This window comes from Netta rufina (genome assembly GCF_964035555.1).
Source record: "Netta rufina genome assembly, chromosome: 9".
NCBI lineage: Eukaryota > Metazoa > Chordata > Aves > Anseriformes > Anatidae > Netta > Netta rufina.
In genome coordinates, this window is record NC_140132.1 from 13,142,666 (window position 1) to 13,165,220 (window position 22,555).

Genomic DNA, 22,555 nt, shown 5'->3' on the forward strand with positions numbered 1-22,555 from the left:
ATACCAAGGGCATTTCTTATTCCATTATGCCATGACTTTCTCTGCCTTTGCATGAGAAAGAGGATGTTTGGAATACTTGCTTTGATGACCTCAAGTTACCTTCATCTTGTTTTCACATCCCTTGCAGCCATAAAACCTGAGCACTTGTTTTTGCCAGATTATGTAAGATTGCTTGTAGGGCAAACCAACATTCCTCATATTTGCTTCAGCCCATGGTGAACGTTGTGTCTCAAAGCAAGGTTTCATTCCTCAGGACTACTGAACTGGAGTTTATCCATACCTTAAAGGGGAAAAATAAAGAAAACTCCAAACTCAGAGAAGAAATGAAACTGCCCTGTAAATACAGATTTAAGTCTCCAGCCTTTTTATTTATACAAGGATTCAAAGAACATATTTTAACTTTAGATAAACAGTGCAAGAGAGTTACAAGTACCTTGGTAACAGAAAGAAATAGATAACTGTCCAGCTATGCCAATAAGTGAAATAATTCTTACTCCTGCAGATAAAAATGCATCTGTTTAAAGCAAAGGTGGACTTTAGATATTTTGCTATAATTTAGCCCCTACCAAGCCCACCAGAAAACAACAGGCAGTTTGTCATTTGTAAATGATAAGTAGCTGCACTCTCAAAGCCTTTTGAGACCCTCACCCTTAGTTAAAACATACACATTATGGCACAAAAGAGCAGGCTGAAAGACGGAGACGCTTGGAAATCCGCTATTTCTGGTTCTTCCTTTTCCGTGGACAGGAGCCATCGTTAACATCCTTTTCTAGCCCACCAACCTCCTCTACACTCCTGTGAAGCAGACGCCTTTTCAACCCGAACCATCGTGAGTCACCACCTTGCTAACATTGAAGCAAATGTTTCTTCCCCAGCCACCCCTGCTCCCCAGAGCTCCCCAGTAACAACAAATCCAAAGCTGGAGCCCCTGAGATTCCCACAGGGTTGGGGACGTTTGTCACAATGTTATTGAAAGGGAAGGAGCCCAGGAAATGTCGCTTGTAACTACTTAAAAGGCCACAGGCTCTGCACTTGCCCGAGTGCAGGTCTTGGGGCTTGTTGGACCTGGGCTGATTTTCCCTTGAGCTGTGCCAGCAGCTGTCTGCAGTCAGGTAGCCACAGCCTGGGTTCAGAGCCGTACCGAGTCAATGCTCTGGGTGGACTCAGCCCTTCTGGCTCCGGCGCTGAGCGCAGCCCCAGGCTGCAGTGTGGGGCTGTGCCCTGGCTACCAGCCCCACTGGTCATTGCAGGGGCCGGGAAAACCACTCGGCGACAATGAAAAGAGCAGAGAAAGTGAGTAATGGGGAACCAACAAAAAGCAGCAGCGTAAGCAGACGGTGTGAAAAGGTACACGAAGTAACACGAGCAGACCTGGGAGCAAGAAGTGAGGAAGTGTCAATGTCAACATCATGCACCTCCTGGCAACAAGGGGCGAAAGCCCCTGGCACTGCCTCTCACCCTCCTGGCGCAGAGCTCAGGGTGCAGGTGCTCACCGTCACCCCCAGTTCTGCTCAAGGAAGACCGATGCACCTGACCTGCGGTCCCGGAGGGCCACTGAGGTGTAAGCGTAACCCCAGCGAAGAGGGGAAGACATCAGGAAGGGTTTCGTCTGCATAACGGTTCTCACTGTATTCTTCAGGCTCTTCTGTGTTACTTTGGACCGTCAGGTTTTATTAGTGGAACAGGACCAATGATTTGGGCTATTACATTGTTAAAATATTATCAGGACAATCAGTAAATTCTTTGCTTTACATTTAAGGTGTGCTCCTCGGTGCCTGTAAGAAGCTTTGTAGTGTAAGAGGCTGACAACAAACTTTAACTGCATGGAAATGGAAACAACAAGGACTTTCCTGTTATGAAAAGCAAAACATTGACCTCAGTAGCCATTTTTTTTAACATTCCAACCCAACCGCTTTTTGAAGAGGATACAGTGTTTTAATGCCCTCCTCCCCCTTTTGCTTTTGCATCTAAAGTTTCTGCAGGATTGGTTTTACCACTGGGTAGAAATTAAAAAAAAAAAAGGGGGGGGGGGGGGGGGGGGAAAGACAGGAACTCTTTGGCCCAGTAAAAGTAATGTGGAACTTGCTACATTTCCAGAAGTAAATCTGTATAAATCTATGACTTTTAGTTATCCACTCCTGTATTTGGTAGGACGCAGAAGATGATAGATACTCCTCTGCCCTCCCTCTCTCTCACAGAACAAAGACATCTGAAATAAAACCAACCCCATAAGGACAAAGCCCATCCAGACACGGTGCCTGTGTTGTAACTATGGCATCTGCTACACCGATATCTCCAGCAGATGCCTGCTGTACCCGTGAGTTAAACGAGCCTTCTGGACACCCCAAAGGACACAGCCCTACAACAGAGACAATCCTACAGACACGTGAGGATACTTATATATCTCCTGGAGCACCCTGGTGCTGGATGACCCAGAGGCTGCTGGGACGGGGCAGCAGCAGGGTGACCGGGTGCTTCCCTGAGCTGTAACAGGGCCACGGGCGGGCATCTGACCTGCCCTCTCATGCAGTCCCTGCAGCAGGTAGGACAAGTGTGTGGAAGGGTGGGGAAGGGATAGGGAAAGCAGGACGCCACTTAAAACCCGACAATGCAACAAGAACAAACACCAAAAGAAAAAGTATCTCCAACAAAGCGTCCCATTTTCTCAGCAGGTGCTACCTGTGAGTCATTCTTCTGGGCAGAGACACTGCCACGGGCTAATTGCCACCAGCTCTGCTCTGCCCTAAGGCTTGGGGTCATTCCCTCATGCGCCTGGTGTGAGCTATCACAACCAGTCACAGTGCTCTCATTAGTACAAAGTCCCTGGTCTTTCTTACTACCACAAAAAAAAAAAAAAAAAAAGGGCATTCATATCCATGGCTGGGGCCAGAGGAGGAAGAGGCAGCACAACTGTCTGTCTAGTAAAGAATCCTACTGTGCATTTTTTTCATCTCTCTGTTACCTACTACGGTACTGCACTGCAAGTAGAAATTGGACCATTATTACTTGGGTAAAAAAATGGCTTTCCGACTAGCATGCAAAGAAAAAATACCCCAAACCCCAACCCCTAACACTCAGTCCCAGTCACTTACTTAGATGTAGGCATTTAAAAATGTCGTCAGCTACGAGCTCTAGTCAAGAAACCCATTTGTGACCTTTCCAAAGTAAAAGGGAGATCTACGTTTTTGGGTCCAACAGCCACTGCCAAACTGTTTCAGTTCAACCCACTGCATCTGCTCACACTCCCGCGTACACAGATGGAAGAGAAGGGTCACCTCTGCCTGTTGCAGAAGTACAGAAGGAAACCCCGAAACAGTCCCTGAACGCAGCACTTGAGCAGTGCTGTGACCTCAGACCCTCCGCGTTACGCAGCGGTGATGTTCTCAGCCCCCGGCGTGCTTTATGCAGCAGTGTGTTAAGCAGTGCTCTGGCCAGCGGCTGGGTAACAAGATCAGGGAAATTGCATATTCCACTGCGGGCAGCAAAAGAGCTGCCCTCTGAGGGGCCGGCTGGGTTTCCCCAAGAGCCCCCTCTGCAAAGGTTTGTTTCAGCCCCAAGAGCCAGTCTGTGGCAATAACAAAATTCAAACAATGAGGTATGGAAAGAAGGGCCCAGCACTGGGGAAGAGACCAAGAAAGAAGAAAATAGCTCGAGCACTGCCAGAAATAGCAAACAACTGAAACCTTTTTCTCCTCCCTCTTTTTTTTTTTCATTTTCTTTTTTCTTTTTTTTTTTTTTTTGCCAAGGTGAATTAATTATGTCCTTTTGTTGGTTGGTTGGTTTTGGCAAAGTGAAGCCCTCAGACTCAGTCTTTTTCCCGGCTGTGCTAGTGAGTTACCGCCACAAGTGCTGCACAGCGATGAAAGCCACTGAAAGGAAGAGGAGGAAGGTAGAAGGCAAAGATCTGCTGCTGGCCCCACTGATGCCGTGTCCAGACTGCTTAGGAATAGCGTGCGTTTCTGGCTGCCTGGTGCTGGGGCTCTTAGAAAGTCTTTTGCCACAGACGTCGTCAGGACAGCTGTCGCCACTGCCAGAGCCACTCATGTCATCACCTGTGGGGAGACAACAAGGGGGTGAGCCCAGCCTGCCCTCCTGCTGGTGATGGCCCTGTCTCCTCCTTGTGCCCCTGCGCCACTCTGCCTAGGTGGTGTCTAAGAGCTAGTGTAAGCTGTCCACATGGAAAGGAGCGAACCCTTGGGGACTTGTCCCACCCCACCAAACAGCGAAAGAGTGACACTGGCCACAGCAGGGACAAAGGACAGCTTCAGAGAGCTTTTGGAGCAGATCGGAGCAGTGGCCTCATCAGCGAGGCTGGGCTGAGCCTGGGGAGAGCACCCAAGGTTTCAGCACGGTGCTGAGAGCCCTGGCCACCCTGCAGCAAGTCGGATGCACTCAGACAAGACCCTCTGCAGCCCGGAGCCAGAAGCCAGGTCACGGTGACACCTCCCTGCTGCAGGTGTGCACGAGGGCTGCGGGCTGCCGGGACGGACTGCTCAGCCCCGGTCCTGCTCTGCTACTCACTCGCGTCTTGGAAATCCACGTCATTCCCGATGTTAGCGTTGCCCAGACGGTTTGTCATGATCTTTAGCTGCATGATTTGCTGGCGAATGGTCATGTCTGGCTTGGTGATGTCCACCTCCACCTCCGGGTTGTTAATCTGGTTAGCTAAGCCGTCCCCCATCACTTCAGGCAGGTAACTGTGGAGGAAGGTGACAGGTTTAGATGTCTGCGCCCAGCTAAGCTCAGCTCTCCCCACTACAGACACCAGTGATAACGCAGCCTCTTTGAAGCACAAAGAAGCTGCAGTCAGTGGCGTCAGCTTGTCCGACAGCCTCAGGCACGGGAAGGAGACTGAATGCCTGTGCCTGCTGCAAGCTGAGCAGGAGGGGCTCTGCATCTGGCCACACTAAGGCTATGGAGAGTAAAGTCCATGCAGGAAGGCTCTCATGTTTACGACGATGCAGCCAGCTCTAGGGATGGCCAAGCTCTGCTGCCATCTGCCTGCTCTGGTTAAATGACTGGCACCTGGGATGACCGAATCCCTGTGCCCCACGAAGACCAGACAGGTCCCCAGGGAGGCTTCAGAGAACTGGAAACTGTTGGCCAGCAAACAGCACTGCGCTGCTCACTCCTGCAGTGCTGACCTGCTCCATGAGGACTATGGGGAGGTGCAGCAGCTGCCCATCTTCCCTTGCAGCCATTCCTAACCATCAGTCATGGGTGAGAGGTGTTTCTGCAGCTGCTGGATGTCACCTGGGTGCCTCCTCTGCTGAGGTGGCAGCATTGCAGAGCAGGCATGGTTGAAGACCTGCATGCAATTCTCAGTAACAGCCCTAGAGTTTGGGAGGCAAATCCAGCCCTTCTGTCTTACAATTGCACGCAGTATTGCAAAATTGCTCAATTAGTACAAAACTACTTAGTCATTTTTTGGCAAAAGCATCTTGATGCTTAACCCTTCAACACATAGCAAAATAAACCTTAAACCCTGCGTCTCCCAGTGCCGTCCTGGCACCCTGACCCTCTCCATACCTGCCCTTGGTCATCCCATTCCAACACTTGTCATCCGATGCTGAGCTGGCCATTACTCTTTTGCTGCACAGGACGCTGGGCAGGGTGACCCAGTACGACTTGAGAGCTGTCAGATTCCCTTTGGCATCTAAAACCTATAAAGAAAGAGGATGCTCAAGGCCAGGAGTGCCCCATGGTTGTTAGAAGGACAAAGATTCTGGCTATGTTTTCATCTTACCACATGGCCATCACATAGTGATGCCTTTTCATCACATAGTCTGTTTTTATGCTGACAGTGAAGTGTCACCAACTTTCCCCTACAGACCAGCCCTCAACCCAAGCACCCAGGACCAACAGTTACGTGCCAAGGACTGTTCTGGTACTGCAGACTTGACCAGGAGAAGATAATTTTCTGGATCACGAGGGTAATGCCAAGAAGCAGCCTTAGTGGCAGCCAGCTGAGGTCTGCCAGGGTGGGATGTGCTGATGTCTATGATGGAGGAGCCTCTGAAATGTGGGACCATAGCAGCTCACACAGCCCATCACCCACAGAACCCAAATCCCCCACAGAGCGGTTGGTGCTCTCACAACAACAAAGCCTCGGGTCCCAGAAACACAAAGGGACTGCTCTCCACACAGCCAGGGCCCTGTGGTCCAGCAGTCCAGGCTGGATGCAGCTTGCAAGCATGGCCACCCTGACACACCAGCGGGGAAGACAAACTCACCAGCATCTCCAGTGCTACTGCAGAGGATTTTGCTTCTAATGCGACCTTCCCCCGCCTTTTCTTGTCCTCACTGCTGGAGCCTTTTGTGCTGATTTTGGGATTTCCACAGCCTTGGAAAACCTGAAAAACAAACCAAACTCTCTACTCCATGCTCTGAAACTATTTACTTAATTAATTAGCACTCCACGGTACTTATTATTATTATTATTATTATTATTATTATTATTATTATTAAAGTATAATCATCTTTCCTACTTGGAAGATCCCTAAGATTCTGGTTTAGTTTCTGGTCAGGTTACTCTTGTGCCAAGACTTGTTCTCAACACACTGTAACTGTTTTTAGTTACCACAGTCAGGCAAAATGTTCAGAAAAACAACAAAAACTAGCATGTTTTTGGATGAGTCACTAATGTTGATATTAAATTACATCCAGCAATTTCATCTATTCCTATGATGATTTACAAATAAAATTTTGGGAAGTCTTAGAAGAACAACATGGGAGTTGCTCACACCAGTGGCGTGAGCTTTAAGACTGCAGAGCACGTGAGCTGCTCTGATCTGGATACAGACCGAGGTGGGACCACCCCAAGGACTCCTGCAACAGGCGAGCACACTTCAGCGATCTGATACCCCCTCAGACCAGGAGAGCGCTGTGTGAGGAGGTGTCCACATCTGTCAGGCTGGATGTTTCAAGGCCAAATGAGGATGATGGACTGATTTATCTGTTAACTTCGGGTACTTCCTGTCATCCTAATGCCAGCCCAGTCACCATTTGTAGCCAAAGGAGAGCAGAAGCCTGGGCTAACCCTGAGCTCACCTGACAATACTCTTTATCTGATCATCATTTTGCCATACTCAAAGCCAGAGCCTGCAGCTGCAGCAGCTTGCAGCTGCAGTTCTGTTGACAGTGCCACCAGCAAAGGCTGCCACATTCCCCTGGTCACCAGATCTTACTGAGAAGTTTATCAAATACGTTTGGTTGCTCTGGTCAATAGGCTAGACTAATCTTACCCCCTTTTGATTTTATCAGATCTACTCTAAGTCCCTCGGAAACACCTTTATTTGCAGATGATGTCATCACGGACTTGCTTTTATGTGGACAACCTTAGTCTCGCCTAACAATGAGAGAAGGAACATGGCCTTTCATGTTAGAAAAGAAACATAAATGAGCACTTAGATGCATGCTCCTGTTAGTCTGTGATGTGTGCCAGTGAATTCCTGCTTGGCTAAGCAATATTTTTGGCCCTTCCCTTCTCCAAGATCCAGTTAGGGCCTGCCCTACACCTTTCATCTGCATCTTTGCCCTAACTGTGGGATAGCTGCAGGATTTGGGGAATGCCTGGGCAAAATCAGAAGCCCTGGAGGGTTGTTTTTGTTCCCAAAGCTTCTCTCACCTGCAGCTATAGAAATGATTGTGGTTAAGTGGATAAATATACTAAAAATAGAAGACCAACAGAAGAAAGCTTCATGATATGCTTCTTGAAAGCCAGGTGAGCATCAGGAGAGCCTGTTTTGTATTCTCCAGATGGACTGCCAGATTGCAGCTCTGTCCCACAGATCCAACCTGATAGCCTAGTGTTTCTATTGCACAACATCACCCCAAGGCAGGCTGAAGCAGCTGCCTTCTGTCACTAGCGTAAGGAGGACTGTGCACTTTCTCTAACTGCCTCAGCTCAGCCAAAATAATTCAAGGCTCTTCAGACACAGATGCATCTGAGAGCAAATGCACCATGCCTCCCACAGTCCTTGCATATGCAGTCCCACCTGCACGTCTGTACCTAAAGGCAGCTGGCTGCGGCAGGGAGCAGCATTTGGAAATACCTGAGAAGGTTTTTGTCTGTGTAAGACAGTGGTTTGCTATCATTAAAAGAGCAGGGATTTTATCTCTCTCTTTCATCTTTCATCTCCTTTAATTCAGTTGAATACTGAGCGCAAAAAACATTTGGTCCTGACGGTTACACATGGTATATCCTCAGCCAGGCCCAAGCACACACTCTTACCTTGGCTGTGATTGAATCTTTGTTTTCTTGCAAGTTAGAAATAGCTTCAGAGATCCTCATGTGAATAGTCCCTATTACCGTGTCTACGTTGTATGGTCCATCAATCCGATCAGCCACTACGACCAGGGAATCTAGTGAAATAAGACAGAGACATCCTCTCATCAGACAAAACAAGTTAAAGCTCATGCTCATTGTGGGTGGGGCAGGCCCCTTGGCAGGCTTGCTGGAAGCCATCTCTCCATTTTCACTACTGCCCAAGCCTATGCTCCTTTTCCTCTGGAACAGGACTGATCGCAGAGGGGCTCGCTGCTTCCCAGCACGCAGGTAGAGCCATCCTCAGTAGCAGAGGACCAGCAGTCATCTCCTGAAAATGGCAAATCCAGCCTGTGCTCATACAAAGTGAGAAACATTTCTGGGGGTGCTGCAGAAAGGAAAAAGGGAAAACTGATGCAGAACTATAAAGTAATACATAGCTGTACTTGGACCTAACCCTCCTAACTCACAGCATGTCTTCAGCTAAGTCGACAGAAAGTGCCAAAGGTGTCCAGCAGGAGTTAAAGAGGACCTTAGGACAGGACCCAAATTGTTTTTAGATACCTGAAGTAGGATCTTAACCAGGTCTAACTTTGTGAGTCAAAAAATTTAATTCTGAAAGCCACTGCTAAGCTGCTACTGCCTCTGTTTTCTACCATGTCTGCTTTAGTAGCCCTGAGGCCAGACCATGCATAAGCTTCATCAGGATTTAGGGACCTGGCGTTCAGTTACTTGTGACCTCCGATGGCTCCAGTGTGGTCTGCATCCCCTAGGGGACACCAGAAGCTTCCTGGCAGGACAAGGGATCTTGCAGAGCACAGGGGTGGTCCATGCTCATTTAGAGAAGGAAGTATTTCATGTTCCTGTGGCCTCTCCATATGGAAAAAAGACCTGTGACAGCTTCATGTTGATTTTTCTTTTCTGCACAAAAAGGGTCAATTCTCAGGGTCTACGTTGGAGAACTGTGTAGTATGTAAATGAAGTCATTCATTAGGAGTGATTAATTTTCTGTCCTAAATCCTTATACCTTACCCATCAGCCTGGCATGAGGCTGTCATTGCAGATGGTGTGATGCTGCAGAAAGCTTATTCAGCACGAGTCCATTCTGCTGATATTGTCCACAAGCAATGAGACCACCAGGTGAATTACACCCAGCAGTTCAAGAGCGTACCAGTAAAATGTGTCCTTCATCCTACAGCGTCCCACAGTGTGTAGGTGCCACGTATGACAACACTTTGAAGCACCGAGGCCTCCCTCTGGGCTGCACAGCAGATTTCCTGTGAGCAGGAGTCTGGCCAGCCAGGCCACTAAGAGGGCCCAACACACCACTTCAAACTTGCTAGGAAAGTGTTCGGTCACTGTCCTGTGTAAGCCAGCAGGACTTGTCCAGAAAACCCCAAGTGACCTTCCATGAGGTCTACGTGATGTTGTGCAGAAGCACTGGGTCCACAGTGGAAGTATTATACCAACAAGGAAGGCCTGATCCTGAGCCCAGCGCTGCCAGTGGAACAGCATGCACAATCCTCACAAATATTTTCTCTTTGCTATTCCATGTCTGATGTTCGCACCCTGACAGCTCTCAGAGAATGACCAGGCTGTGCAAGTACTAGAGGCAGGACAGCACAAATGCACAGAAGATACCAGATCATGCCCACAGAGCTCACAGCCTGTGCTCAGGTTCATAATGTGGGATTTAACAACATGCACAGACTGGGAACAGTATGTATTTACTTTCAGCACTTAAAAAAAAAAAAAGAAGAAAGGTTTTGCCCATTAGCTTGAGCAAGAATGGAAACAAGGGCCAGAGTTCCTGAGTTAATAGACTCTCTTTTCTTGCAACACAGTCTTATGGCAGTACTGATTTCTAAAGCTAAACATGCCATACAAGGCAGAAATGTCTTTTGTATGCTGGGTAGTAACATCTCCTGCACCATTAAAGAGCTTGCAGTCTAACTCTGCTGCCACTCTGGACTTGTGGTGTCATCTTCAAGACTATATTTTTTCAGACAATTTTAGCCTGAAGATGTGCTAAGCTTGAAATACAGACATTTAAATCAAAGGCTGCATCCTCAAATTAGTGATAGATTATATTTGACCACATACTGTAAGGATTTCCTTTAGTTTGACTGGCCCTAATTTGCCAAATTGAAGGAGTAACACTGTCTAGTTAACAAAGTCCTCTCCAGCTACATGGAAGGGCCTAATGGTGCAGAATGGACAATACCAGTGAGCTTCTACCTTTGCCTGCATGTTTTGCTCCAGTCTTTGATCAAACTATGACATTAAAAGGTACAGCTGCCATTTGTAAGAAGCTCCAATTTCCTCCTAGCCATCAGCTCCTGACAAGACCGGTGTCTCTTGGGCAAGAGGAACCCACAATAATTGCAAAACGTGCCCAGAATTGGCTCCATCTCGCATCAGCGAGAGCGGTACCTTGACCTTGCAGGAGATGGGCAGTCACCCTGCCAGGAGAGCACTGACAGGTAACAACTGGCTTGCTCTGGTCCAAAAGGCCAAAGCTTAATCAAAATCCCGGTGTAAAGCCCCAGGGGAAGGGAATATTCCTCCCCCTCTTTTACAGCAGGCTCCCAAGCTGCTCTCACAGGGAGCAGGAGCAATTAGCTACAGTGCATCGCCCTTTGGTTCGTTAGCCCCTAGCAGGGGGCAGGCAGCTGGCCAGTGCACCTCCCTTAGTGAGTGCCCTTGCCTCCGTTTGATCTTTAGTGTGCCGTGTCCCTGGAGAGGCAGGTGACACTCCTTGAGCTTCAGCGGGACTCTCCCTGTCAGCACCACCACACCTCAGTCCCCAGCCCGCCCATGGGGTTGCAGCTGGCTGGTGGATCTGGCGTCCCAATGGCCTGGCAGTGGGCACCGAAAAGGGGAAAGGCCAAGACTGAAGCTGATCTGCCCTGCTGCTGCAAACTGTGAGCCCAGACCGTCACACCAAGGCTCCCTTGGTCTCAGATCACTCCGGGTCAGAATGTATAACCAGGGAGAGAAATGGGAGCTTCCTGGGCACACAAGGAGCAGTGAGAGCTTTACTAATGCAAACAACCTCCCTGATGGCCTGCAGCTGGGAAAGGACGTGCTGTAACACCGTCACACCACTTTCTAAATGCAGACCCTTGCCAGCCTTAAACCACAAACTCCAGCTCTGCAAAGCCACTCTTGACAGTTGTTCACTTTTAGACCAGAGGCCACAGCCTCTGGAAAAGCAGCTGAATGATACACAAGGTCTTCTTGAAGGAGGCACTCAAGTTTGATCAGGCAATGCAGAACTTTTTATGGAAATGCCTGGTAGAAATTCTCTGGTCTGTGTTGCACGGGAGATCAGATCACAGCAGCACAGCGATATTTCTGCCTTTAAACTCAATGAAATGGACACCTCTATACACATACAACCCACTGAGCTGTGTGAACAAACAGAAAAGAAATGAGCTCTATTATCATTTAAAATACAAGTCTAATTTTCCCATTCCTCATGTGACCTTAGTCCCTCCCTCCCATGCACATAAGAGGCCTCTTTCCATTTAGCAGTAATTCTGATCCCTTTGCTCTCCACCCATGGAAAAAGTTTATGGCTTCATGTTTCCAGATGACCTCCCAAAGAGGGCTGCCCAGAGCTTCCCATGTGCTCTCACAAATGGTCTCATATGGATGAGGAGGCAGCTTGGACAGTGTGGCAGCAGGACGTGTCCCTGAGCCTCACTATTTGGGAGGGAAGGACAAGTTAGTTGAATGCTGTGTGTAGGCAACCCCTAACAAAGATAGAGAAGATGAAAATGCCTGAACCCTTTGGTAGCCATACCAGTGTCACTTTCTGATGGTCTTAAAGCCCAGCAAAATGTCCTGCAATAGCTTCTAGACTTTGGATCACGGGCAGAGAAACAGAAGTGTAAGAGCCTCCTTGAGTGCTTCCAATGGCCCTTTCTTTACTTGCCAAACGCTACCTCAGAGAGTTCAAAAGGCGCCAGCTGTGCTGTGGCTAAGGCCTTCTTACCCATCAGGTACTTCCACTCGGTGTTGAGGTCCGCCTGGTTGGCCAGGCAGCCCTTCACGACGTTCAGGCAGTAGTTGTTGCACGGCTTCACGCTGGACATGCCCCGGCAGTGCGGGCAGTACATCAGCTTCATGATGGCGCGGGTGCACTCGTGGCTGAGGGATACCTGGGGGAGACGAATCACAGTCAGAAACACCGGCAGGCGAGGGGGGGAAGGCGTTGCTCCAAAAGGCAGCGTGGCTTCCCAGGTGTGTGGCCCTGGGAAGGCTGAGTCCCCTCTCACCACCTCTCCTTCCCCCCACCCTCCCTCGGTGTCACCCCTCACTGGAGGGATGGGACCTCAGAGTCCTGCTGGGGAAAAACAGGGAAAAACTGTAAGTGGGCACCATCATTTTTCACTGTAACGGGAAAAAACTGTTAGTTAGGCACCATCTCCCTTCCAGGCCAGGTCTGCCCCCCAGCAGACAAAAAGGGAACAAGCACAAGCCTGAAATCAAAGAGCCCGTTCAGCGTCATCACCACAGCTGAGAGACACGGGGCTCAGCAGCACTCGGCCCCAGCACGCCATCACACCACGTTTAAAGGCTGAGCACTGTGGCGGCGAGGTCAGGCTTGTGCTAACTGAGCCCGTCCCTCCTGGCGCCGTGACTGCAGGCTCTGGCTGTGTGACCCTGCCACGTGCCCAGTGTGAGCCGTGCCCTCCCTGCAGGACGGATGCTGCTGCAGGTGCAGGTGACCCACCACAAACAGCAGCTCCGGGCTCCTGGGGGAAGCACAGCAGGGGCCAGGACGTGAAAAGTTCTCAGCTGGCATCTTTGGTAAGGAGGATGGTGTTGGAGAAAGATTTGAACAATTGCAAAACCATGGGGAATTCTGGAACTGCCTGCTGTTGAGAGCACTTGACACTGGAGAGAGATTGCTCTCTGGAAGGATCTGAGGAGCTGCAGGAGCCGGTGAAGTGGGCCAGCACACGGTGTGAGCAGTCTGTAGAGCCCGCACGTGCAGCCGATGCTCTTCAGGGGTAACTCTGGGGGCGGCTGCTGCTGCAGGGCTGGGAACGGCCCCTGACCTCTTCAGTAATTGTGACAGATACTCAAACACAGCCTTTCAAGCTTCTTCTGGAAGAAGAAATTCTGGGAAGAAAAATCCAGTTCCTAGGCTGAGAGAGAAACCCCTGCAGAGTTCCCCCTCCCCTCAGCTGCCTGTAGTGCAGCACCTCACCTCCAGCCAGCCTCACACAAGAGAGGTGGCATGGTGCTGGGCTTTGTCTGGCAGGAATGCACTAAGAGAGCCTCGTGGGGACCTTTTGGGAACCAGGCTAAGACTTTCTGGGTCTCGCAGAGAGAACCCACACTCGAAACACTTCACCACCAGCACGCACCCTGAGACGCTTTGGGCTGAACACAGCCCTCCTCCTGCGCGGCCTGACGGAAACACCGAGCGAGCCCAGGCCGTGCTCTGCTTTCCGGGAGCGCTTTCTGCTGCGTTTCTGGGCCAGTTCCCACCGGCAGCTGGCGGTGGCTGCGGTGTGGCTGTGCCGCCAGGAGATGGAGGCTTCGTCCCACAGAAGCCAGCAGGGCCGCACGCATCGCAGCCAGCACTGAGGGAGGAGGCAGCACCAGGACCCCATGATGCGTGGGGACAGCCGGGCAGAGGGACAGGCGAACAGAACAGTCTCAGGGCTGTTCTTGGCTCGGGGTGTAAATAGCCGCGACTGAACAGTACCCAAAAAGGCAGCAGGTATGAATGCACTGACTGCTAACACACTCAGTGGTGAAGACCTTCCGAAAGCAGAATGTTTACATATAAAGCAGGAGGTGCAGCTAGGAAAGGAGCTGCAAGCTCTCCTTCTGCAGCATGAAGACGTCCCGAAGACAACTTTGTCTCACTGTTTTACAGGCAGCCCCCTCCCAGCCTGGCGCAGCGTGCCCTGGGACCTGCCATGTCCCATCTGGGCACCCAGACGAGATGGGGACTGTCAGCAGGGGCAATGGGAACCAGGAGGTGGCCGGCTGGGTTGGATGCTCCCATGTTCGTGCCTGTCCTGGGTGAGTGGTGGCACCGCGAGGCCTTGTGATGTGCAGGAGGCTGACCCACTTGGGCTTGGAAGCAGGACAGTGGGGTTGCTCGCTGCCCACCAAGGATTCCCCTCTGGGCAGGTGAAGGCTGGCCGTCCAGCAGTGGAGAGGAAAGCCACCAATATTTAGAAACCAAAGCTACTCAGTGCCTGGCCAGATCCCACGGGGGACCCAGACAGAGATAAGTGACAGATCGTGGCTCAGAAAAGCATCTACACCACGCTTGGCTTTAAAGCACTGTGTAAATCCAGCAGCTGTACTGGTGTTACTCACGTGAATGCAGTGAGGCTGTACCGCAACGAAGTGTGCAGTGCACCCAGCAGGCTTTTCACTGGCATTTCTGCTGCAGGATTTACTCTTTTATTCATTTATTTATTTATCTATTTTATTTATTTATTTATTTATTATTTATTTTTTCCCAACAAAACAGAAAGGACCTTTGCAACTGGAGGGCAGCGCTACCTCGTCCACTGGTGAGTGCCATGGGAGGGACAGTAACTAACCAGGGTCACCCGAGCCCTGCCATTATCCGAAGGGCCTGCCTGTCACTGTCCCAAGGTGGCTTTGCCTCCTGGAGGACAGGGGAAGGCCGCACTGCCCCAGGCATGGGGCACTGTGGTGCCTGGGAGAGGTGGCTCCGTCCCTGCAGCCTGTCCCCTGGGCCGAACAGGCCACATGTCCGCACAACTGCTGCTCTGCTGAACCTGGCAGGGGCCAAGTGTTCAACTTAACCTCGTGGCAGAAATGATAAGTGTCAATTTTCACAGGTGGAAGAGGCCAGGCTCCATGCCCTTTCTCCAAAGAATTACTCAAGCCACCTATGTTTGCAGCAGCACTCCTTTTTCATAGGCGGACTGCAGAGGTGAACTGAAAACAAAGGGATGAGAGGGCACAAGGAGGAATTTCAGAGCATTTTCAGCATGTTTCACTTGGCTGGAGCTCAGCTCCCCATCATTCCCCACAGCCCAGCCCATGGACTTTTGCTCCACACAGAGCAGAGGAGAGGGAGGGGATGGGGCTCCCAGAGCTCCTCCTGGCACTGACCCTGCACCGTCCCTCTGTGGGTCTTGGAGCATGTTTTGGAATAGAGCCCTTCACAGCTCTTTAGTCCCTGTTGAAGTAAACTCCCATTTATTTTTCAGGTAGCACCTCACCCACAACAGACACAAGTACAGCTGCCCTGATAGTGACCTTCCCAGGGAAGGGTGGGTATTAATTTCCCTTGGCCACTGCTACCAAAGCATTGCTAGTTCAGCTGATGTGCTCTTGGAGAGCTAGAATGGAAAGCCCATTGGTGTAGGATGTCCAAAGTGCTTCTCTGTCTCTTTGCCCTAAGCAAGAGCCCGTTCACCTTTCCCTGAAACTGCTACAGAGCAGCACAGACAAAGGAGCCAACACAACAAGAGGAAAAAATCCAAAATAAAGGACCCCACCCACCAACACCCTCATACTCTAAGACACTCCCTTGTTCTGTTTTTTTTCCTAAAGCCTTCAAAAGGCCCTAAAACATTCTGACCACCCCCCTGCTCAGCAGCTAACAACCTGCTGCCGAGCCCCTCTGCCCTTCCAGCCCCACAATAACCGATGGATCAATCAGCGACGTCCTCTGTGCAGCACAGGTGGCCTGGAAGCAGCAGCGTGCGAACTCTTGCAGATGAAGTGAAAGCTAACATCGTGTGTTCATCGTTAATGAGCTGGCACAGCGTGATGACAGGACATGACAGCAATTGCTTTCTCTGAGTACTATCGGTCTGGCCCAGCCTGTGACTTCTGGGGGTGCCTGACTGAGCTCCCACCAGGGCCGCTGTCACTACAAGGGGGCTTTCATTAGGGCACTTTGGGAAAAACCAAGTCGTCAGGACTCAAACTTTCCCTAATAGCAGCTGGCAAGTCAGGCAGGAAAACCAGCAATGCCACCTCGGTGCAGGCCCAGCCCTGACATCCCTCCCTCATCTCGCAGCTGGCAGAAGGGCCTGCACGGCTCTGCTCCCTGCCTGGCCACAGCACGGAGCTGCAGAGGATGCTGCTTGGTGCAGACCTGCTCCGTGTGACTTAGAATCTAAGAGGAGAATCAAAGAGGGACTCTTCGGGGTCAGTGGTGGATGTTTTCCTTAAGTTTTCTGGTGGAAAGCCCTAAATAAAAGACCTGCTTATAAATTGGCTAAAACACATGATGCCTGCAAACAAAAAGCAAGTGTAAGTTGACCACCTACTCCTACCAAGAATCAGCTGAGAGGCCCAACGTCTTACGTCTTTGTGGTGCCATTACTCAAACTGTTCACCTTCACAGAAACCAGGCCCACCCCCAGCAGCTTAAGGCAGTCCACCCAGCCGGCCCCAGGCAGCCAGGATCCCACCTCCTGCATCTTCCGATTCATGCCAGTGCGTTTACAAAACATGCTGCACATCCTGATATACACGTATTAGAGCTCATCTTACACAGACATGATTTCCAACTGCAGGGTCTCAGTAACAACCTTGCTTCTCCATGCTGACATGGCTCTCCTTTAGCTTCAGTGGCACCTATAGTCCTGTCTTAGGTCAGTGACCTAGAAACTGCATAAAGATGTCAGGAAGAAATGCACAATACATTTGAGAAGCCATTTACCAAGGATCTGAAAAAAGAACATTACTGAGAGATATGGCTTGGAGCCAGGGCACTCCTCATTCAGTTGTCAGAGATATAAATAAATATGCCAAACAAAGCTAAGCCCAACTTAAAAATACATTTTTCCTATGTCATTGCTCAGTTAAAATCTGTGTACTGTATTCTGATCCCAATGACATCAGTGGGTGCAGTCCCTGAAAGCCTAAGCCCAGTGATGAAGTGATAAGGAAAAACTAATATAATTTCTAAGAAATACCCAAAATGGGGGACAACTTGGTATTGAGCAATGACTCATTTTAATTAAAGCTACTTTACAGCTGGGGATACAGTAGTTGATTTGAGTAGCAATGAGCTAATGCGACGGGAACAGGTGGCTGCTTCATAAAAAGCACCGTTTCACCATCGGCATTGACATTTCAAGGAGCTTGTCATCAGGTATTATCCTGCGACTGCGGCTCGCATCGAGAGCCCAGCTCTGTGCTTTTCCATGGCTACTTTCCAAAGCCTGATGTGCCCATGCGTGGTAGATGGAGCCACCCGAGCAGATGTGAATTGCCGGAGGCAAGCACTTTGCCAGAGCAAAAAATCTCCGCAGACTCCCTCGTATCATGTCTGGGGTGGGAGGGGAGCTCGCGGGTTTGCACGGCTCGTGGCACCACCGCACGGCGCAGCCGCTGAGCTGGGACTCACCGCGCGACTGTTCGGCACCGGCGCTTGCGGAAGAGCCAGCAGGGAATGAGCACATGTGGAGATAATACGACAGAAAATTGAGAACACGTCGTCCTCAGCATTCAAAGTGGCATTTGTTTCCCTCATTTTTCCTCCTCCTGAGCAATGTTTAAATCAATTACAGCAAAATTAATGACTTTTGCAAGCAATTTGTTGAGAGGATAGGCTGGGGGATTAGTCCCAGGCTGGGTTCCCTGCAACCACAACAGACAATTTAGAAAACATTCAGCCTGGAAGGCTCCTGACCAAAAAGGCCCCTGCCAGGTAGTTTACTAATATGCTTCCAAGGCAGAGAATCACAGAAATGCAGGGAGCTGAGGGACGAGCAGTCACCTACTCTGTCTCCTGGCACTGAGACATGCTCAAGGAGAACTGAGCTGTCCTCACTATTACCTAAAACATACATCCAGGATAAACTTTTGAAGGGAAGACGCAGGTGAGGCGAAACTACTTGTAGAATGGGAGAAAGAGCTCAACCACGTGAGGCTCTCCTGCATCAACACTGGAGGCACCGAAAACACCTGAGTGCAGACAACTCTTGGATCTGCCAAGGCCTTGGTCTCCGTGGGATGCACAACTGGGAAGCACTCTGGCTGAAATGGCTAGATTTTTCCAGAGCACAGGAAAAAGCCTTCTTATCCTTCCTCTGAGCCTTTAAAGAACAGCTCAAACTTGTGTTTTTCATGTTCAGTCCAAGTCACCCATCTTTGCACAAATACACATGCTCATAGATACTAAAAGCATCTATGTAAATATGTAAAAAACATGTTACAAAACATGTAAAGCATGTTTTACAGAGCCATGGGATACTCCTCTTGGAACCCCACCATCATCTGTTCTTTTCCCAGTGAATCACTCACCCAGGCTATCTGTTCATTTTCCAAACAACATCGCCTGGTTTGTAGATATCTCAGTGTAAGGTTTGGTGCAAGCCACACGGGGTGTGAAAGCACGGCGCAATTCCTCCTGGCACGGAACTGGACTGCTCTAAAACTATCACAGTGGAAGGTTTTTTTCACCCTTAGTAACTGGAGCCTCATAGGACAGGTCACAGAGAAGAACAGAGAGATGCAAAGAAAAGCCGTGTTTTCTGCTGTTACCTTAATGCCTATGGCTTGGAAAATATTTGAGGGTAACACCCTCACAAAAGGGCCTGTTGAAGTAATGATAGAAGCCTTAAATTTTAATGCATTACCATGTCTTTCTTTCTTTCTTTTTTTTTTTTTTTTTACCAAAGTCTTTCTTTTTTAGCTAAAAGCTGCTACACCTTCAATCCAAAACACATTTCTTTATGCAAGCCAATTATTTTCTGTGAAGGTGCCTGGAAAGACCAAAGAACTAAGTTTGGGATGCAGATCGGATGGCCCCGGGCACAAGTGACAACGAGGTGCTGGTGCCGGGACAAGCTCTGTATCATCACATCCAGGGGCTTTAGGGGTTTTTGGATCGAGCACTGGTCCTCCCTCCCACTCCCCAGCTTTCTGAGTTCTGGAGAAAGGCTGAAGGAAGCCGCAGGCACCTGGAAGGACACTTCAGCAGCGGCAGCGTCACACTGCTACCCCCCAGCATGAGCAGCCTCTGGCCAGCTGCAAGGGGTGAGCCCAGCTCTGCTGCTCCTGCAGCTCCTGGTAAAGCTCCTTGTGCACCCGTGAGGAGGTAGGCAGCTCCTTCAGCACCCAGAACCTGTGGCCAAGCTGCAGATGCTTTTGAAATGTTGGCTTCAATCAAGGGAAAGAAAAAAAAAAGCAAAACAAAACCAAACAAAAATCCCCACCCAAATCCTTTCTCCTTTTGAAGTCTGGCTTAGAAGCAAATGAGAACCTGCAGCTGAGCTGCAATGTGATGGGACTCCTTGGCCTTCGAGGGCCTTTAAGTACATCTGAAAGGCATTTAACACCAATAAATGAAGCGCAGCTCTTGCTGCTATTTTCCTACCCCCCTCTCTCATTGCATGTTCAGCCCCAGGCTGCTGGGAGCCATCTGTGCCTTGCTTCCCGAGGAGCCAGGGTCAGGTAGGGGGGAGAGATCTGAGGATGAAGAGAGGCCTGGGTGATAAATACAGTGGGTGCAGGCAGGTTGACTGATGGAAGGAGAAGACCAAGCCAGTCCATAATGCCTCTGGCGCAGGTGTAGCTCTCTTGGCCCTCTCCCCTTGAAACATTTTGCCCCAGGGAGCTCCTTGCAGAGCGGGGTGCTGTCGGTGCTCACTGTGTTGGATCAGGTCCCAGCCTGTCGTGTCCCTTCCCAGCCCTCTCCGCCCAGGAGCAGCACAGATCTGAGGTACGCACACAGGCACATGGACCTGCAGCACCAGGCTGTTGTTCTGACACGACGTGGGGATGGTTGAGGAGAATACAAAATACCTCCAGAAACGTCAAATACATGACAAAAAGTGCCTGCGCTAACTCACAGGTGTGTTTTTCTAGGTAGAATATCTGACTGTCTGAATGGCCATTTTAACCTCCAGAAACACCAATTGAACCCAGCAACATCGGGCAGCTTGGGTTCCCAAACCTACCAATGCTTTAAAGCCAGCAGCTTAGAGGCAGCTTTCTAAACCTGAGGCAGCTGCATGTCCTGACAGCCAGTGGGAGAACGTACCTAGAGCCGGATGCCTCCACAGAAAGACTACAGTTCACTGTTCTTGTTCACTACATGTTTTTAAAACTCACCCAGCGACCTGTAGTTTTACAAACCACGAGAACAGCTCCTGCCATGGGGCTGGGATCAGAGCGGGCTCTGCTCCCCGTCCCTTGGAGGATGCCTCAGGGGCTGAAGGCAGGCGGCTCCATGGGCAGCTGAGTGTGTGGCACCCTTGCCTACCTTCCTGAGGGGTATTTTAAAGGCAACCCATGGAAGTAAGGGAAGTTTTTTATTGCCAGCTGAAAAGAAAAAAAAAAAAAAAGCCAACAACAAAACAACAACAACAAAAAAAAAAACCACACACACATTCTGGAGTAATATTTAAGAGAAATCAGGTCAACTCTTCAATTCACAGATCTGGCTGTGTGCACTGGGAAGGTTGTTCAGAGCCACTCGAATTACTCCAAACCCCTCAGCCTGAATTGTACTGCTGGGATAAGGTTGTCAGCATGAAAAAACGCAGCTACAAAGAAACAGCGAGCAGGGGAGCAGGTGCTGCCAGGCGTGCCAGCGGCAGAGCCCAGCAGCACGCTACGCAACCACGGCCCTCGCTTCTGTTCCACAAAGGGCACCTGGAGGATGGGTCTGTGGCCGCCTGGCTCCGTGACGGGGGCTGCCTGCAACGTGGCACCTACAAGCTGGGAAGCATTTCATTTTCAGTCTTTCCAAGGAAGGACTCTTGAGCACTGTGATCAAAACAAGCAGGGGGGTGCTGTGGGTTCTGTTTCCAGGTGTGCAAGCTGGAAACTGGGGCCTGGCTGCTGTGTGCACAGGGCTGTAAGCACCCAGCTCACCTGCGCAGGAGCAGCCCCGGCTCCCTCCTTCACATGGTCAGCAGCAGCCTTGAGCATATTTGTGCCAGTCCTGATATAATTAGCACCTCGGTGTGTGTTAAATGAACCAAGGTTTCCCATCTTTTAGAATAAAACTCTGTAAGGAACAGCTGCAGGGCTGACAAATATGATTCTTTCGAAGTCTAATGAATTGTATAATCACTTCAGTCATTATCTCCCTTACACAAATGCACACCAATCAGTCCATGGAGCACGGTGAGTTCTGAGCTTCACCAAGTCCATCACTCAAGATGCATCAACCGTGCTTCCAAAAACTCTTTCAGGGATCCCAAAGCAAACAGCCGGGCTGGGGTGCAGCAGCAGGGCAGAGATGACCCTGCAGGTAGTGACCCTCATGCTTTTCCTCGCTGCGATCAGCTCAGCACAGGGTGAGGGATGCGGAAGATAAAGACTGGTGCCAAAGCTGTGCCCTTCGCGCTCCAGTGGACCAGAGCTGGTACTGAGCCTGAGGACAGACAGACTGCCTGGCTTCTTCCCAGCTCAGGACAGAAGTGAGGCCAGCCCAGCAGCCAAATGGCCATTTTGCAAACTCAAAAAAAAAAAAGAAAAAAGGAAAGAAATGAAGGCTAGAGCAACCCAAACGGAGGCAGCTGATTGGGGAGCAGTCAGTCCCAGCCCCACTGCAGCCAGCATCACGGCACCTCCTGCGAGCAGCAATGATGACTCCCAGCCCCAGCAGGCAGCACAGTCCATGGGGAAACCAGAGCAGAGGACAGGAGCTGCAGCCACCCGAGAGGATGCAGGCCTTGGGGTTCCTGCCCAGTGCTCCCCTTTGTCCAGACACTAAAATGAGTGGAAGACTGATGAGTTTAGATGGCTGGCTGCCACGCTCCTCTCCCTCTGGAGAAAAATACTGCAAGCCACTGCTGCCTGTTCAACACACTCCCTTCTCCTTCCACCTGACGCAGTGATTTCCAGCTGGTACAATTTTCAATCCTTTGAAAACCTTATTCAATTGATTTTAACCACCAGATACGTATGGGAGACAAGTACCTGTTTGCCTGCACTATTTCTATTATATCCGGAACACCTACAGGCTTTTATCTCTGAAGGTTTGTGATTTAAATATAACACAGGATAGAAATACTGGAAAGCACCATCTGAGAAACATAAGGTCTGATGTTCAACACCGTGTGCACCCCATGCAGCTCCATCTGAATCTGCCCAAACAAATCCCGACTTCCTTGCACGACTCTCCCCAGCTTTACAGGCAGCAGTGCTGGAAGAGAGCAGCGGGCTCCGAGTGGTGTCGGTGGGTCTGCGGCTGAGGCAGGCTGGTTGAAGCACAGAGGGACCTGCTGGCGGGCTGCTTCCTCAGGCAGGTACGGCCCGTTTCTGTGGAGCCCTGTGAAATCGTCCTGGGAAAGGGACATTAGG

At 50.2% G+C, this 22,555-nt stretch overlaps 1 protein-coding gene across 1 annotated transcript in view; it reads right to left on the minus strand.

Moving 5' to 3' along the window:
* Positions 1-354: 354 nt before the first annotated feature.
* The window catches only part of GPC1 (glypican 1), a 192,966-nt gene continuing 170,765 nt past the window's right edge, over positions 355-22,555 (minus strand). The window contains exons 4-9 of the mRNA XM_084291930.1: positions 12,267-12,432; positions 8,234-8,364; positions 6,234-6,353; positions 5,530-5,663; positions 4,522-4,697; positions 355-4,052 (exon numbers count right to left, since the gene is read on the minus strand). Coding sequence (XP_084148056.1) covers positions 3,835-4,052; positions 4,522-4,697; positions 5,530-5,663; positions 6,234-6,353; positions 8,234-8,364; positions 12,267-12,432 — 945 coding nt within the window. The 3' untranslated portion in view covers positions 355-3,834. The remainder of the gene's footprint in view (positions 4,053-4,521; positions 4,698-5,529; positions 5,664-6,233; positions 6,354-8,233; positions 8,365-12,266; positions 12,433-22,555) is intronic.